Source organism: Chenopodium quinoa, unplaced genomic scaffold (genome assembly GCF_001683475.1).
Source record: "Chenopodium quinoa cultivar QQ74 unplaced genomic scaffold, ASM168347v1, whole genome shotgun sequence".
NCBI classification, from domain to species: Eukaryota; Viridiplantae; Streptophyta; class Magnoliopsida; order Caryophyllales; family Amaranthaceae; genus Chenopodium; species Chenopodium quinoa.
Window position 1 is genome coordinate 6,829,527 of NW_018743574.1, and position 18,963 is coordinate 6,848,489.

The following is an 18,963-nucleotide window of genomic DNA, read 5'->3' on the forward strand; positions in this document are numbered from 1 at the left end:
GCTAGATCTTACCAAACCTAAAGATGGTTCATGGTTGGAGACTAGCCACCGCTGGGCTCGATCAGTCACCAGCCGCAAGGGTCAATCAGTCGTGGCCAGAAGATGTCATCGAATTTGGTGGGAAGATTTATATTTTTGACAACTCCGAATTTGGTTTTGTTTGCGAGGTTTTCGATCCTCAACATAGTAAGTGGCGTCGCTTAAAGTCGCCTCCGTTCCCACCGCCACCGTGTGGGGATGGGGATCAGTTGTTTGATTACCGCACACTAACTCTTCCGGTTATGGCGGATCACAAAAGAAACAGAATCATAACGTACTTCCAGTATATCTCAACGATGTATGCCTATTATCCATATGAGGATCAATGGCGGTGTCTGGTTGAGGACCTTAATGGTGGATGGCTTACGGGAGGAGAGGCCGTGACTATCGCAGACGATGGGGTTATCTATATTCATAATCCTATAATGAAGGCATTCTTTAGGGCTTATGATACAGTCACTAAAGAATGGTTGAACGTAAGACTGTCCCCTGAGGCTGAGGCTAAAGGCGACTATCAATCTTATCTTATTTATACCAGGTATCGTACCTTATTACATCGGTGCAATGGCGTGCTGTGCTTGATCTTTTCCGCTGACGTGAACCCCGCCTTTGATCATATTGTCCAATTCAAAGTCCAACTCGTCAACTTGAATGCCAACTCTAAGGAGGTTCTTGTCACTCCGCTTTCTTCCCAACACTATAATCTCCCCTCTCAGTGCAGTACTTATTTCTACCTCCCTGTCTAGGTATGCTAGTTAACTAACCTTTTGTTAAGGCTATTCAATTGTAACATGTTCTTGATCATTATAAATAATGTGTTCAATTAGTTTATATTTGCTTGCGTAATTTCTATGATAGAAGCATTTACAAGACTCTTGACTATTGACAATCATTCTTTGTATGTTAATCTTCTTGCATATTATTTTTATACTTTATAAATTGTTTATTTGTTTTCCACCTTTAGAAAGTGTTTTCCATCAAAACATACGGAGCCTAAATGCTCCTCAACTTTTTCATTGCTTGTTCAGTAGTTCAAACATGTCATGAATCAATCAAGCCTTTGTGTCCTTAACTTTCTATCGTTTAAGCTTCTCTTGAACATAAAATTGGTTGAAAAAGTACAGGTGAATGAATTCCTGTAATGCTGCACATTTGTCTCTCCAACTCATGAGATGCGTAGTTGTTGATTTTTACTCTTGTTTTTCATTACTGTTCAATAGTTGATCTATGTCCTGAGTCAGGCCTTCATTTAGTCTAATTCTGTCTTTTAAGCTTTACTTCAAGGTATCTACCCTCTTCCCTGTCCCCTGCTCTCTCGTATTTGGGGTGAACTTCAAATTGTACCTGTTGGACTATTTTAATACCAGTTTCTGCATCAAATGTCATCACTCTTACCATGTTCATAGGGTCTTGGAGTTGAGGGTAGGTTTTGCATCCATTATGGATAATGAACCTGAACCATATTCCATTTCTTCCATTTCCTATGTCTCTTTTCATTTTTTTCTTCCTTATGTATGCTCATTAATATAATGCGGAATTAAGCAGTCATTACAAAATGTAGAATTAAGCGTATGAGTTGTGATGGATATGTAATCTTGAGAATTGGTACAAGAAAAGAAGGTTAAATCGTTGTCTGATTTTGGCATGACATCTTAATTTTGAATTTCTCTACAATTTAGAAGTTCCATAAAAACATTATTGCCCATCACTGTGAAGATTTCAGTCTATATCAGTCGTGCATGATTGTGGGTTGTTTTCCTAGTTGGGTTGGGTGGTAGAACTATCTTCCTTTTTTTTCTGTGTGTAAACAAGCTTATACTAGCTGGTTGTATTTGAACACAACCTGTGCTAGTACTGATGGGTGTTCAACTCCTAAGCAAAAGGTTGTGAACAGCTGTTGTGAAGTAGTACGGCTTTAGTATGAGTTCTAGCAGCCAACACCATTGATTGATAGCTTAAAAGTCATGCCTTCAATTTCTAAAAAATAATTATTTGATGAAGTTCTCTTCATGAATTGGAGTTTGGGATGCCTTAAGTGAAGCATCTTCCGGATTCTTCCCCCCTTTCTCTTCCTAAAAATATGTTTAAATACTAGTCCTGCTCTTCATTTATTCATTGTAATTTTCCTGTATAAGAAAATGCACCAGAATTCTCATAGTACAGTTTGACTTCTACAGCTATCACGTTGTGATATGGAAAGTCTATTAGAGAATTTCTTGGTCTCTACCAACTTGAGACCAAGTTGGTCTCTAGTAAGGGTAAGAAGGTAATTCCGCATAAAAGCTTTCCTTCTGTAATAATAGAGAAAAAGGAATGTGGGCCCAATTGTGTTCAGTAAATTTGAAGTGTAAAAATTGGAGAGAGAAAGCATTTTGAGGGTTTTTGGCGAGGAGATCAGAAATTGTAAAGAACTCAAGAATTTCCATTCAAAAGAAATCCCATTCCGGAGAATTGTAGCTCGTAGGGGACGATCTGGAAGCAGCATTGTCGAACACTTCTTGGTAAGTCTGTTTTTATTTTTTTGTTGTGTATAGTTAGGGTTTTTTCATCCTTTTAGTTTTGTTTGTTTAAATTTTGATGATGAATAGGGGTTTTTGTTGGTTAGTTAAAAAAATTAGTGTATAGCATTTGTACGTTGTTGAATTACGATGCTACGAGGCTGTGAATTAGGGATTTTTTGTTGAATTACGATGATGAATTAGGGATTTTTGTTGAATTACGATGATGAATAGGGATTAATTAGGGATTTTTTTTTGTTGAGTTTGTTTCTGGTGTGGAGAATTTGTAAATTGTTGGAAGTTGATGATTTAAATATGTGAATTAGGGATTCTTTTATGTTTAATATGTTTTCTGGAATGGAGTATGTGGCGTAAATGGATTTCTTGGTGTGTTGTTGTTGGTATTTTTTGGTGATTTAGTTGAATATCTATTGTCTTGGATTGTAGATCATTTTGACATAGTGAAGAAGATTTGGTTCCTTGATTGAATTTGGTTACATCTTGTTCATATACCTGTGCTGAACTTCTATCTTCTACTGCTGGTGCATTGTTGTGGCATGTGCATGTTGGCCTCGAATTCATTTGAGATATCCTTTTTTGTTTATCTTTTTTATGCCAAGGTTTATGCTCCTCATTTAGCAAGTTAGCATTCTTGATATGGAGTAGTTTTTTTATATACGATATATATTCCCTTTTTCGTGTTAAGAATTGGTTATGTGATTGAAAATGGGCGAACATTGCCAAATTTTTGTAGTAGTCGATAATGGTGCTTTAATATGCAGTTTTTGGTATTGAATTGGTTGGTATTGGTTTGTAGTCATATATATGCTATATTAGATACCATCATGTTGTGGTTGTTTTGGTGAAAATGTTAGGCTTAGGTACCGTTGATGTGGTGTTTTCATTATAGATATGTGTGTGTGTGGGGGGGGGGGGATTTCAATTCCTGTATTTAATGAAGTGTATTTTTCCGTTGTTCTAGTTATGGTGTCGGAGAGGTCCGGTGACTCCTCAATAAGCTGCAGACGTAATTGGGGGGTGAGTGTAATGAAGTTGTGTTGTATTAAGTTTGTATGTATTAGCTTCTAAATTAGCCGGTTGTCTAAAATGTTCTCCGTGATTTTTAGGGTAGCTTGAAAAAAATCATGAAAAAGGTACCTGCGACTTCTTCTAGCAATCAAACGGATAAGAGGAAATTGAAAGCTGTAGTCGAGGATGTAGTAGTTGAGGATGCAGAAGAAGACCCTGAGGATACAAATGAGGTCAGTGAAGAACGTTCTGAGGATGATTATATTGGAGAAGAGGTCGAAGAAGATGATCCAGAGGATGAGTTAGAAGGTGGTGAGTACGAGGAAGAGGTGGAGTACGTACAACGTACTCGTAGCGGGCGTAAGCGGAAAGTGGTTGAGCAAGAAAATACTCTGGCCACTACTACTACTCGCAGCAGACCTGTTCAAAAACAGAAGAGGATAATTACAACGGTGAAGCGTCCGGCAGCAGCAAAGAGGCAATTTGTAGAGAGGCCGCAGGGCGCAATGGAGAGGCAATATGTGGAGAGGCCGGCAGCAGTAGAGAGGCAATATGTGGAGAGACCAGTACAAAGGCAATATGTGGAGAGGCCGCCACCAGTACAGAGGCAATATGTGGATAGGCAGCCACCAGTACAGAGGCGACGATTTGTAGTAGAACAAGATGATCAGGTGTAGTAAAGTAATAAGTGTGTTAAAAAAGTTTGTAGTTAGGTGTTGAGTATATAATAATGCATTTGTTTTATGATTGTGTAGATTGATCTGGAACCGGGACCATCGGTCGGTGAGAAGGTGAAAATGAACGGGGTTGTGGTTAGTACGCAGTTGAGGATGTGTGGGAAGGTAAACTGAGCTTAAAATTCTGTTTTAACTGGTAATGTATGTTTAGTTGTTGTGCTTAAAATTCTAATGATGGCCTTTTTTGTTTGAATTTGGGAGCAGTCAGCAAATTACAATTGCCGTGTTTCTGCTTTTTGTGACCTGATAAGTGTGTTGACAATTGAGAAGGATAAAATTGACCTCGTGGAGAGGTGTGGGTTTGGCGGGTTGTTGAAGTTGAAAGTTAAAAAAATTGATCGCAGGTTTTGTTACTGGCTCATGACGAGGGTAGATCATGAGAGGAGGATATTTGTTGGAGGTGATGGGACGGAGTTGCCATTAGGAACTGAGCAATGGAGGTGTATATTTGATCTTCCACGGGGTCCAAAACCTGTGCCGGATACTGTTGAGGATCCAGTCATGCAGAGTAAAGTTGACGACATTGTTAGGAATTTTGGTGAGGTGAATGCTAGTGGGCGAGAGAATATTTCGATTCAAAGGGCGTATGATTGTTTAGGATTGATGCCAATTGGAACAGAGGAGGAGAAGGACCATTTTATGAGGGCGTTTCTAATAGTTGTGTTGGGGTGGATTTTGTGTCCTACGACTAATGGTCAGAGCAACTGCTGCTAGTGAGTATGACTGGTGTTCTTGTGTGCACAGCTGGGTTGATGGGTGCTGTGTGTGACTTTCACAAAAGGTTTGACCCTAAAGGGTATGCTGCTGGTGGGGGTGGATGTGGCCTATTTCTAATGGTGAGTTTCCTAAGTTTGGATTGTCTTGTGTATTTATTTCTGTTATGTGTACAAATGGACTCATATTACTTTTGTTGTTGTAGATTTTGTATCTTGATCATCTTGCCTTGCCTCCACTGAGTTGGGGCAGACTGTCGAGAATTGATGTGTGGACTGAGAAGAAAATTAGTGCATCTATTCATGCGGACTTGTTGCCTTCTTTAGATTATGGAAAATTGAAAGTAAGTCCAAGTGGTGTGCCAAACCAATCTTCCCCCCTCTGTTGGTAATCCCTTTTTCCATGTTGTTGATTTGTTTTTTGTATTTTTTTGGTCAGTTGCTTGACGTAGCGTACGGGGAAAGCCATCCATGGGAGCCTAGGGACTCCGCGGATTCATTAGAAGTGAGGGTTGGAAAGGAGGTATTCGATTTAGAATTTATCATGTATTTAAATTTGGTATTTTAAATTTGTAGGTTATTAGTAATTTTTCATAATTAATGTATGTATTAAAGTTTTAGCAAGAATTAATGGGCATTGATTATAAGTAGATGTTGTGTTAATGTTATCAGTAGTTATATTTTGGGTTAGTTATTATGTTCTGTTTTTTATGCTATTTGTAGGTTCTGAAAATGTTGAAGCCGTGTTTGGAGAAATTTGAGAGCATGTTCAATGCTGCTAACAGGGGGTTTGTTAGGAATGCTCCTAAGGAGAGGTCACCAAGTGAACAAGGGTGAGCTTGAAGAGACGTACAGACAGTTGCAGGAGGTGGTTGGTATGAGTTCAAAAGACCCGATAGCACATGTGGTTGAAGAAGTAACCTCAGCCGTGACTGAAAAATTTGGTACGGTGGCAGATCATGGTGATGGTGTTGTGGGAGGTATTGTGGATCAGTCCCAAATCAGTGAAGCAGCTCCCTCAGTTGTAGCTCCCGCTGTTGTAGGGAATGAGGGGCAGGATGAGATAGTTGGGGACAAAAGAATAGATGATGTATCTGGTGTAGGGGGGAAGGGGAAGGAAGTGCCTGAGGAAGGGAAAAATGGTGCAGGTTCTGAAAATGGTGCAGGAGAAGAGGAGAGTAATCGGGACCGAAGCGTTGGGAAGCGAGCATTGAAGCCGTCTTCTAAGGTCTATTCTGATGAATACATTTGTGGTAATCGAAAGACTAGTACGTTAGGGTCTGCAGACACCACCCTTATCAATTATTGCAGATCGTGGACTTCCCAAAGTGGCAGGTAATTATTGAAGTTCAATATAAGATCATCTGCATTTATAGAATATGTACTGTGATATATGTTAATAATTTGTAAATAATTGAATTTTGTGTTGTTGTAATTGAACTATGTTAATAATTTGGATACAACTACTGAAGTCCGTACTTGTTGCATTAGTGGTCCAATCATGTTGCAATGTGATGGAGAATTTGCTTGTCGGGATTCTTGTCATGATGTTCTTCACTCTCGGAGGAAAGTGGGTACCCAGTACGTTTGTGTTGTGTCAAAGATGTATACAAAGGAATGGGCTATTAAATATGAAGGCCATAGCAAACGGATCATGATGCATCCTGCTTATGGGGTCTGTCAATGTCATTTAATGCAAAACATGTAGTCATAATGCAGAACATGTTTTGTTAATGTTTATGGTTTTATGTGCAGATTAAGTTGGTAACTGACATGGACACTCCCGCAGTCCTTGCCAAAAAGCACGGCCAACCAATGCGGGGTGTAGCTGCTAGTCAACTAGCTGTGGTGAGTTTGAGAATTTCTTTTTAATACAGTTTTTAATTTTAGGGGTTTTGATGTGAGAGTTTGAGGTTTTGTTTTGTGATGTACAGGTATTCGTGCCAGTTGTGAAGGAGGATCATTGGTGGTGCGCCGCATTTTCTTTCAAGGAAGAAAAGGTTTGGATCATTGACTCGATTTTTGCTGATCCTGTTGCGCAACACAACGAATATCTAAGCAAACTGGTATAAGCATATTATTTGCAATTTGGTTATTAGGTGTTACAGCTTGATTACATCCCTGAATTAGCGGTGATATTAGGTGTTATTGTTTCACTGTTGTAGGTCACTGCAGTGGATGTGCTGGTGAAGTATCACGATCAGACCTGGCCCGAGGGTTCCATTGGAGCATGGCCTATCGAGTCATTACGTGTCGTTCAACAGCCAAACCTGTGTGTTTCACATTGAAATTAATTTTGCTTATTTTTACCCCACTGAAATATATTTAGGTGTTTTGTGATAACTTTAAAACATTGCGTAACGTGGGTGTTTGATAAACTTGGTTGTAGTGTTTGTTGTGGAGTGGTGATGCTAGCGTGCATCAAGGACAGTACTGACCGATTTAGGACTAGGTGGCAGATGGTTAGTCTCTCGTACCGTATGAAACTCAAATCGAATTATTGACTTTGTTTTGTATTGGTTAAATATGAAACTTATGTTGTTTTGTTGAGCTTTGGTCAATGTTGCAGGATGACGTCAAATCTGGACGGATGCAGTTGCTAATTGAAGACCTCCGATCAGTATGTAATGAACGGCGACAGGAACTTGATGGCCTTATTACCAAAGCCCACGGGCGTTAGTTGTGCTGTTCTAGAAATGGGGTGTTTGAAATTGTGTTACAATTTTTCTGGGGTTACGTACTTAATTTTTTGAGGTGGTAATGGTGTGTTATCTGCACCTATTTTTGGGAAACTGGTTGGTCGTAGAACGATTTCATCACACACCGGCTTTGTATATGATAAGTCCGCGCTTAGTATATGATAAGTCGATTTAGAAATCTTTGTATGGGGTTATTTGACCATTATATGGTTACTTAATTATATCATCCTGACCGTAGATGGTACCTTAATATTCTTCATTATACCATCCTGACCATAGATGGTACATTAAATATACCATATGTGTGTAGTTGGTACCTTATTACTCTTAATTATACCATCATGACCATAGATGGTACATGTAATATACCATACTGACCGTAGATGGTACGTGAAATATACCACAATGACCATAGATGGTACCTTAGTATACCATCTTCTGCCATAGATGTTACCTTAAATATATCATCCTAACCATAGATGGTACTAAGTTTGGGGAGAAGTGCAACTATTTTACTACTTCATACAGTCTGAGAAAAACCCAGAAACTGATCCAGTTTTGGGTTGGTTCGCTGGAGGTCCTGGTTGTTCTTCCTTTACTGATCTTGTTTTTGGGCATATTGGTAAATACACATGTAATAACTTTGTTTTATCTTCTTGATTCATTAAGATCGTGGCATATATATAATTATTTTGTACATGCATGCCGAGTGTTAATGAAAATTTATGACATAAAATAAGTTTGTCACGAGAGTGCGTAGCTATTTTATTTTTGCTAATATTTATGATTACGGGCATGTTCACTTCAGCTTAATTTCAACTCAGTTCAGTTCAACTCCAAATTTGTACTTGGTATCTTTAAAAATTCCTTATTTTATAAAAATATGAACAGACGTACGAATTTTTGTAATATTGCACTTACATTTATTTTCTAATAGCCTTTTGTTGTAATTATAATGCAGTAAAGGGCCTCTATCCCTTGATTCAACAATTGTGTACGTAAGTACCATATTGATTCAACTACACAGTAATGACTACAAGGTAGATCGTCATGTGAGTTCCTTTTGATAAATTCAACAACTGTGTAAGTAAGTACCATCTTGAACTTGGGTACCCTAATCATACCATCCAAATGACAAACTGATAGTAAGACAGGAGTGACCGTGTAGATTGTGCCTTGATTCAATAATCAAAATCAGCAAACTAAGACAGTAATTGACTACAGTAGTGTACCATTTTCACCGTAGATGGCACTGTAATTATACCATCATGACAGGTAGGACTGTAGATCGTACTGATAGTTAACACATTCATAGGTGTAGTTGGTGTTCTGGTCTCAAAGTTGGTGCTATACCCAAGGGTTTGTAGTACACGTTTTGCTGACACCGCTCTACTTAACAATTTCGATATTTTTAGTGTTAATTTCCAATTAAGATAATACCGTGCAGATGTTGGATGGTTTTTATTTATTAGCTATTATCTTATTGCCTTTATAATGCAATGTATTATTTGATTACTTTTGTAATGCAATGTGCCAGTGGCGAATACCAACAACGCCTTAAATGGTACTGTAACGCAGTGGTATTACAACACCATGTCAACATCGTATACGCACTTCATATATCGCGGTGTTAGTTAATATCCACGATTCCGTACTCTTCCTTCCACTTGAGGCTCGTCTCTTATGGAATTAAAACCGAGTGAATAAACAACTAAAATGATAATGAACTAAAACTTTGCACCCATCGAAAATAAGGGGAAAATCTTAACCACAACTATTACCCAAATTACAAAACAACATAAAGTACATAACTGATGGTATTTTTAAGTAATAATTTCCAAATAAATTAGACAACTAAAATCCAGATACACCAAGCACACAGAATACTTAAAACTAAAAATTAACAGTACTCAGAACAAGATCACCAAATAACCATGGTACCAACAAAACGTTGATGGTATTTTTAGATATTAAATTCAGGTAGTTGGTATCGACGACACTTATGTTGTGACTCAACAACTATGTGTAACGAAACCATCTAAACCTAAGACTGGATGGTCTCAGATCTCTTCACTACCATCCGTGTCGGACGAGTCTGTGGTGGTGTACTCCGTTCCAGAACTTAAATCCGAATCCCAAAACAGCCGGTTCGTCATCTTCTTGGCAGCCAAATCCATTTGTTTCTTGTAATATTCAGGATGGAGATCGGTTAAGTATGGATTAGTAAGTAGAATATCCATGTTTTCCATAACATCCAACCCATTCGCCTCCATCATCATGTTTTTGAACGTAAGGAAGTTTTCCTCGTCATCTTGGAGTTCGTACCTCAAATTTTCATGGGAGAAGTTCACCCACTCAAATGTGATGTTGATCTTATCGGCAACATGAACACCCACCCCACTTTCGCCGGAAAACTTGCGGCCTAAGATAACTATACCCCATCTACCCAACTCCAGCACATTCTTCTCAAGGTGTTCATGAACATCTTCCAACCAAGCTTCAAGTGGCTTAAACAAGGCAAAGAATTTCCCCAACCAATTGTATGCACGTTTATTTTGCATGCATTTTGGCAAGACTTTTTTTAGCTTCACCACATCAAAAATAAAAGCCATTTTGTAGACATCTAGTAGGTGAAACAAGAAACAATATGCATCTTTTTTGAACTCTGATGGTGGTCCTAGTTGTAGAAGTGTTAAATAAGGATAATCGGGATGATACCTTAATCCCTATATAGCACCCGAACCTTTACCACTAAAAACAGCAATTTGAAATGGCCGAATTAGACTCTTTGACCGATTCTCGAGAGCAATCGCACCGATGGAACCCTTCACATCCCGTTCTCCGGGTTCTTCAAGCTCCTTACATATATCAAAATCTTCCACTTTAGCTTTTCCTTTCTCGGCATACGTGTACCGACGGGTCATGCTCCTTGTGGTTATTTTGAGTGATGACGAAGAGTCACCATGTTCGTAAGGTTTGTTTTCCATGTTCAAATATCAGATATGTAACAATTTAGCAAAGTTTGTTCCTTGGGGAAGTTGAAGCTTTAAGTGACTCACTGTTGTTTTGTTTTGCCGGGTTGCTTTGGAGGGTTGCAAGTACAATCCTAGGTAGAATGTATTTATTCTGATGCACTTTGCTTTGATTTAAGTTGGTGTGTACGCTATAAATGTCATGTACGGATTAAACGAGTATCTCTTGTTCAGACTACATGTTATTATACTATCCGAATCCACAATGGTATTTATATCGAATTCAAGTACACCATCCAACAATAGGATGGTATTCAATATAATCACACTATCCACAAAAGACATTTTTATTGCTAACACCCCCCCATACATAAATACATGCGCAATACAACTGGTAGCTAGTATGGTAATACAACTGGTAATATCTACGTCTGGGATGGTATAATCAGCCAGTTAAGGTGAATCAGTGTATCTAATCTGACAATCCCGTGGCTGTTATCCTAAAAGCACAACGACGCCCTTGTAGGTGTGAAGTGCTGCTCTGTATTACCATCCACTCCCGGTACCATGATTAAGTGTCTCTGTTGAATTGCTTCGAAATGAACATATTATTTGGAATCAGACCTTCCCCCCAAGAAGTCCCCAAGGCTGGCTTCACTTCCCGCCCTGAAGTGAAAGTTTGCAAGAGCTCCCCCAAGCATCTGGAGAGAAAAATACATCGGTTACCTCGTTCACCACAATGAATGCAATGTTGTAACTTTTAGCGATTTGTTTCATTTTTCTCGCTACAGCAACTAACAACCGGTGACGTGCGAGATATCCTTTTGATGTGTTATCATGATCATGCCGGAATAATTGTGCTATAGAGTCAAGCACGACAACCCTCAACTGCAAACATATTTGTGTTTTACCCACCCCACTTTCACCGTAAATTTCGGTTACCTCACCGTAAACCACCTTCTAAGAGCAAGTCTAATCTTTGACACTTGGTCTTACATTTTTGAATCATTTTTAGTTTAGTTTTTGACTAGTTTTGAATGAACAAAACAACTTTAATCTGCTTATATATAAGGGGTAGTGGAATAGATATCTACATAATGACTTGGATTACATTATCCACAAGTACATGCAAGATAAACAAACACGTGAGTCGATATTCTGTGGATGATGGTATGATTTACATCCTGATTGGTTTTGATGTAGCATAGATATACAGAATCTATCCCTTGGATGGTATGTGTAATTGTTCTTTTGCATACCTTCTAACGGATGGATGGTATGTAATGCATACCATCGGTATGCATGTTACATACCATCCTGACCAATTTTGGTATTGAACCAGCTCAGACAATTACAAGGGGTCTGTATTAGTATGCACAACCAGTTCAGACAGTAACAAGGGGTTTCTATAATAAATAATAAATAATAACAAAGTTACACTAAAATATTTACTGATTTATAACGTCAGGACAAACATGTTGAGTACGTCTAAAGTCAAGTATTATGTAATGAAGAATTGGGATGTGGATTTTGCATATGCGTATTACGCTGTATGCTCGTGTTGGGCACATATGCCGGGTTGATAAAATGCCTACCATTCCCAAACTGGACTTCACTGTACGCATTGTTGGCGGTGAAGTAACCAACTGCCTCACTATGTTGGCTCATATGAATCCCACCAGCTAGCATCCTCCTGTTAACCGATGGGGAAGGGCCACTCCCACTTCCGGTGAACAGCAACGGGTCACGAGCATAATATCCTTGGTTGAGCTATATATTACCAACAAATGAATGTGAATATTCACTATCTCAAACACCAACACTTACAGACTCAACATGACACTTTGGACATAAAACTCCATTCAACTAATTTATTTCACGTACCTGAGTATTGGGAAACATATCCCCAATATGATGGCGAGATGGAGGAGCTACATTTGGGAAAGCAACCTGCACATAAATGTGATTACTTCACCATTACTAAATAATCCAAAAAAAATGTTCCCATAAAAATCAAACACTTAAATCAGAAAAACTTACTTGTTGTTGCATGAACTCACTAGCTGGATGTTGGGTATCCCCAGCTGTGGTTGTCTACTGCCCTATTTCTTCTTACCCCCTGTCTTCGCAGCCTTAGCCATGTCCTTTTCCGCTGGGGATACGTACCGTGTTGCTCGAGGTCTACCCTTTTCTTATTATTACCCTGAGGTTCAGGATCTTTCACACATGTAGAAGAATTTGGTGTATCCGCGGAACCAACAACACTACCTTTATTAACTGAGCTTGGGGTTTTGGGAGTTGGAGGAACATGTTTCACAGGCTCCAGTTCACCACTAGGCCTTTCTTCCCCATCCCCACCCGAACCTTGGCCTGACCCATCAACCATCACATGTAATTCATCAACTTTCAGGCTCATTAGCTGAATCAAGTCCATTAACACTTCTACAGCTTCATCCGAAGCAGAAGCACGCAATACAATAGGTTCAAGGGCTAACATCAGCTTATCATATCTTCGAACCTCTTCTGTTTTTGATGCATCATGATACGCAACTTTAACAAGCGTATGTTTCCTACTAATATCCTTTCTCCACCTATCCACAACGTACATGGATGGAACTTCAGTGACTCCACTCATGTCTAACACCTTTATGATATGCCTGCAAATAATTCCATGACATTCAAAATGTCGACAGTCACAGCTTCCCTCTTTTCTTTCTATATTATACATAACAGTGTATTCCTTCTACCGACCTTTGAGGGGAGTCTCCTTCTTCTTTTTCTTGCAGTAAATCCACACACGATCTGAAAACACATACTCCTCCTCATTATGTGACACTGACTTCTTGGACACAAGGGTGAGATATGCTACACGGTTGCACTGGTTTTGTACTTCCACAAACTTCGCATCCGTATACACCTTCTGAAATTTACGTTCCAACGAAAATTCCGATATTAGAGGCCTAACGAAACGTGCACAATTAGCATCTGCTTCCTGCTCATCATTAGCTCGGCTTTCCATCGCCTTACAGTAATTAGGAGCAAACTCATACAATCGGGTGTGCCTGTTAATATAACCATAAAAAAAACTGTTTATGCTCTCAACACGTTGAGTTGTCTGCATTCCTGCCCAGAACACACCTTTCACATATGCAGGGATCCACATCTCTCGCTCCTCGTACAAACCTACCCACAACAATAATAGCATGAAGCAAAGCACACCACCAGCTTTAAAAACAGAAAAACAGCATGCAAGGGAAGGGGATCAGGAACAAGGGACAGACCAACATAAATAGCAAAATGCATCAATAGTAACCACAACACAAAACCAGCATGGTTTTTAAAATAAATAACTCAGCATTAATCTTGTTTATGTTAAGTTATGAACATATATCCAGAAAAATATTCAGTCAACCAACAACAGTGCAGAAATCATAAAAATGTTTCAACTTATTTCAGTGACAGCGCAGATTTCAGAGTGTGTCTGATCATTTCAGTAACAGAAATTAATTTAATCCTATAGCGCGGCAACAAAATACATGACTTTAAGGAGTAACTTATTCATGCTACTGACCTTCCAGCCACTCGTAGCAGTCATACTGTTCTAGCTTGAACTTATTCACCACTTCCCACCAAGATTCAACAAATTCATCCGGTGTAATGCTGTTGTAGATCACATGCTGCAATGCATCTTTTACATCTTGGTAATCAGATAGAGCACCCAATTTTGTACCAAACTTCTTCATGATGTGCCACATACACCACCTATGCCGTGTTTCTGGCATTGGGAATACGACTCTTATTGCCTTCCTCATCGCGGCATCTTGATCTGTCATGATAGCCGCCGGGCGCTTTCCCCTCATGCAAGAAAGCCATGTCTTGAATAGCCACTCAAACGTCTCAGCATTCTCATGTGATACCAAAGCACAGCCTAATAGGATTGTCTGACCATGGTGGTTGACACCAACAAAGTTCGAAAAGGGAAGTTCGTATTGGTTAGTAAGGTAAGTGGAGTCAAAGCAGACAACATCTCCAAAATACTGATACGCCTCCCTGCTCCTAGCATCAACCCACATGATGTCTTTCAATCGGCCCTTGTGATCAACCCGATGCATGTGGAAAAAATTTTGATTATCGACAGTCATTCTATCAAAATACTCAAGCATAGCCGAGGCATCACCATTTTTTAACTTCAATCTCCTCTTCCTATTAACCAAATTATGAATATCTTTTTTCGTAAAACCAACATTCTCCACTCCGTGTCTTTGGCCCGCCATGTTGTTGAATATCTAACTTACTGAGGCACCAGAGGAATGGTCATTTTCAATCCTATGCTCCAAATGCTTCGTAATCTTTTGCTTTCTGTACATTGCAATGTGCCTTGATAGCTCAGGATTCACACTGTGATTGTGCTCATTAACCGCTTTCTTAATCTGCCACACACCATCACTGTGCCCTTGCCCATACAACATGACTGGACAGTCACATTTTTTACTCTTCCTCTTCTTCGATGGCTCGTCATACACCACAACCCTCTTCCCATTAACCCTCTTCTTGTACGCTGTAATTCCATAACACTCGCACTTCCAAACATAAGTGCTATATGCCGCTTTGTTGTAAACATCATTATTTCTCCCACCTATACACACAACCCCAAATCCCTCTTGCTCTCCATATGTACGATAGTAATTATTCATGTTGTCCCATGTACTAAACTCCATTCCTACTTCTGGATGAGGTACTGCAGCTGCCCCTATACTTCTACCCGATCCTGAACTGTATAAGTGTCCACAATCATTATTCAACTCACCACCATCCCCGGAAAAGCTACAATCAGCGGGGTCCTTATTCAAATGGGGAATGCTACAACCACCAGGGGCCTTATTCAAATAAAAAATCTCCCCACCATCAATATTCAGATCTTCATTCAAATCAAACTGCAAACTATCATCACTATCTGAAGAGCTATCTGAACTGCAGTTAACATATGTGCTCCCCTCCATAACATGGTTGTGGTTCTGAACATTACAATCCTACCCAAACAATCCAAATATTAATCAAAACTAACTCCTCTCACATTATAATAATAAATTACACAGCAACAACACAAGAAGATTAAGACACTCCTACCAAAACATAATTCAGACAACTGCAAGATCATATACTTGTAATCAAATCAATCTATCCCTCCCACAACCTTTAATCTATTTCAAATTTCACCAAAACAATAACAACCCAACTACCACACATAACAAAACAACTTTATATCATTCATTAATATCCACCTTCTTCTGTAATTCAAGAATTTTGTTCAATTGAAACAACTCCATTAAGATTAACATAGGAACAGAACCATATATAACTTATGCAATTCCAACTCAGTCCAATTGAAACTAGTTCATATCATCTCAATTACAATCACAAAGATAACTTAACTCCCTATATATATTTGAGCTTTGCCAAATAAATAGAATTTTTAATAATCCATGCAAAGCTATAATTCATGTCTATTAACCACTACCTATAATTCAGTTCTACTAACAACATTTACTAAAACAATTCCGAAAATAGAAAGCAACACTTACCTCAATCATCTCAATTTCCTTCGAAAAATTATCATAACTCATTTCGCCTACCGCTAAGCTTCTTCAACTCACGGATTAATTGATGAGTTCTAACTCAAATTGCGCGAATTAATTTATCAAAAAACTAAGGGTTTCCCACGAAAATTGGCTTTGAACACTTGCAAACACCCCACCTCCTCCCAGCTGGTTTATTGCTCAAGTCGGCCCTTCAAAAAAAAATGGAGGGGACTCCATTAATTTTTCCCCAAAAATTTGAAGAGGAGGGAAAATTTTGGGGAATTTCGATCCCGCCATGATTTTGGGCTCAAAGTTTTGGAGGGGGAGGAAAAAGAAAAGGTCCCTCCTGCTGTACTTTTCTTTTCTTTCTTTCAGTTATTTTGTTTGTATTATGCTTTTTTTTTTTTTTTTACTAGAGACCAACTTGGTCTCAAGTTGGTAGAGACCAAGAAATGCTCGGTCTATTATGCCTTTAGCATAAAAAGTTATGTAAGTTCTGAACTTCTCATTTGTTGTTTTGCGTGCCTACCTGCAGATAGGTCTGTTGCATCTTGAGGGCCAATGAACGAGCTTCATGTCTAAGTTGGAATTGTGAAGAGCTGTGTTGATGTTGAAAGTCATGTGTTGATTTTAGCTGCAATAGCGATTGTAACAGAGCAATCATAATTTATTAAGGCATGTTATTAGTACTTAATTTATTCACCTTGGATCCGACAATGTAGACTTTTTTATTAAATTGCTACTCTCGTGTTATTAGTCCATGTTGTATATTTGGAATTGTAGTAGCTTGGCTGGTATGCTTAAAAAGAAGTCTTATTTCCTGGATGGTATGACTTTTATCTTTGCTACACACCATTAAACTTTTATTATCAATGATACACCCAAATATAACCCTGATTAACAACAGTAAGTATAGTGTTAATCAAACATTAGTAATATTTTTTTTTTAATTTTTTTTAAAAGGAAGTTAATTAACAACAAATTTGACTTAACATGACTTGAGTAAATTGCCCCCCTGCTAACTGCCAAAATTAAAGAAAGTCTTTTTGATCGTTCATCTTCTTCCTCTAACTCTCTCCCCTGTTTTTGTCTCTGAGAAACCCTAATTGATGCACGAGTGAAGCAAATTTCCAGGAAATTTAGTGCTTCTTTGTTGATTGAAAAAGGTTAGTGCTCTAATGTGTATCAGTGGTCTCCTCTGATGCTTTTGTTCATGAAGCCTACAAGTCGGGGTCGAAAGCAATGCAATTAATGTAGTGCTTGTTGTCAATAACGCCCCAACTAGTTTTTCTCCTATTTATCTAAATTTTGATGATATTGGAAAAGATAGCCCAATGTTTAATAGTTTTATTTGCTCTCATGTTTGTAGAAAGTGTAATACCGTAGCTTTGAACCTTTGGTGGGAATTGCTTGATAAAGTGAGAAAGAAAAAAGAAACAGAAGAAATCCTAAGAATGACATAGCAAAGAGGAGCATGTATATATAAGTCAAATATGGTGGAAATTGAACCTTTATTAAATAAAGGAGGGAAATGTGGGAGGGAAGGTACATGGAGAGTAAATAGGAGGGGCAGTAGGTATTTTCATTGTTTTCCAATTAATTAAAGCGTGTATTATTAGGAATATTTTTTTTTTTTTGAAAGAAAGATTGAGGCATATATTAATTAGGGAGATAAGTCTATCTCTGCCAATGTTACAATACTTTGAGGGAATACACTAAACCGAATAAGCTCTTCATTCCCCCCTATCCCCCTAGCATCTAGGTGAGCTACTGTATTACAATTTCTTTTGGCATGAGAAAAGAGACAAACATTGAAACACGCTCTATCTAATCTAATATCATCATACACGACATGAATTGGGGCACGTCCACCAGTTTCAGGAGAGATAGCTTTAATGACATTAATAGCATCCGATTCCACCCACACGTTCCTATAACCAAACCTGCTAGCTAGATTAAGGGCATATCTGACAGCCTGTGCTTCGATGTACTCAGGGGCAGCAGGGGAAGTCAGCTTCGTTGCTGTCAACAAGATGCGTCCAGCAGCATCTCTAAAAACCACCCCCATACCCGCATTACCAACAGCAGGAATATGTGCATCAACGTTGGCTTTAACGCACCCTTGAGGGGGACACTTCCACACTACACTGCTCGACATGGTTGCTATAACAACAGGAGCAAAAACCTTCTTAGCACAATCTGTGTAATCCTCAACGAGCTTACAAAAACCTGCTGCAAGCATCACTACATCAGGGCGCTAAAATTATCAAGTTCCTGTAACGCCAAGCAGCCCACATCAGGGCTGCCATACGCCTCAACACACAAGACGATCCTTGACAGCAAGATTCCCTTTGACAGCTCCCCATAAAAAATACTAAGCTTAGGTGGCCCTTGAATTCTCCACACCGATCTCCAACAATCCTCGTTGCCCCTAACATCTCCCACAGCCATAGCTACATCTCTAGCCAACCAATAGCATGATTTGACTGTGAAAAAACTACCCTTTGCATAACACCAGTATGTATTGTCCCCTGGTAGCATGCTGCGGTAGAGGGATAGTTAGTATAGAGGTAGCCGTTACATTATCAAACAACTCACAAATTTTAGTAGCATCCCACCTCTTCAAACCCTCTGTCATCAGCTCATTGACAATCATATTTTCATCTAAACCAACTGGTTGTTGTAACAGCATAGACT

General features: G+C 38.9%; 2 protein-coding genes across 5 annotated transcripts; one reads left to right on the forward strand and one right to left on the reverse strand.

Moving 5' to 3' along the window:
• Positions 1-656: 656 nt before the first annotated feature.
• Positions 657-8,115, forward strand: LOC110682392. 4 transcript variants are annotated; one of them, XR_002503406.1, is made up of 9 exons: positions 657-785; positions 2,217-2,540; positions 3,520-3,575; positions 3,665-4,237; positions 4,322-4,408; positions 4,508-5,139; positions 5,223-5,360; positions 5,456-5,539; positions 5,740-5,761. XR_002503406.1 is itself a non-coding variant. In XM_021858723.1 (9 exons), the coding sequence occupies exons 3-9, from the start codon at positions 5,789-5,791 to the stop codon at positions 7,694-7,696; spliced, it is 1,263 nt and encodes a 420-aa protein (XP_021714415.1). In that variant the 5' UTR covers positions 5,228-5,360; positions 5,456-5,539; positions 5,740-5,788; the 3' UTR covers positions 7,697-8,115. The 4 variants fall into 4 exon arrangements, 1 of the variants encoding a protein (XP_021714415.1); XM_021858723.1 differs by lacking the exons at positions 657-785; positions 2,217-2,540; positions 3,520-3,575; ... (1 more) ...; positions 4,322-4,408; positions 4,508-5,139 and adding exons at positions 6,508-6,691; positions 6,772-6,864; positions 6,951-7,082; ... (1 more) ...; positions 7,406-7,478; positions 7,586-8,115 and having other exon boundaries at positions 5,228-5,360; positions 5,740-6,351; XR_002503407.1 differs by lacking the exon at positions 3,520-3,575.
• A 3,657-nt stretch (positions 8,116-11,772) lies between these two features.
• On the reverse strand, positions 11,773-17,228 carry LOC110682393 (protein FAR-RED IMPAIRED RESPONSE 1-like). The gene is made up of 5 exons (XM_021858724.1): positions 16,270-17,228; positions 14,259-15,717; positions 12,728-13,870; positions 12,572-12,637; positions 11,773-12,457 (listed from the first exon to the last, which is right to left on the reverse strand). Exons 2-3 carry the CDS (start codon positions 14,959-14,961, stop codon positions 13,431-13,433), a joined length of 1,143 nt encoding a protein of 380 aa, XP_021714416.1. The 5' UTR covers positions 14,962-15,717; positions 16,270-17,228; the 3' UTR covers positions 11,773-12,457; positions 12,572-12,637; positions 12,728-13,430.
• Between the last annotated feature and the right edge of the window lie 1,735 nt (positions 17,229-18,963).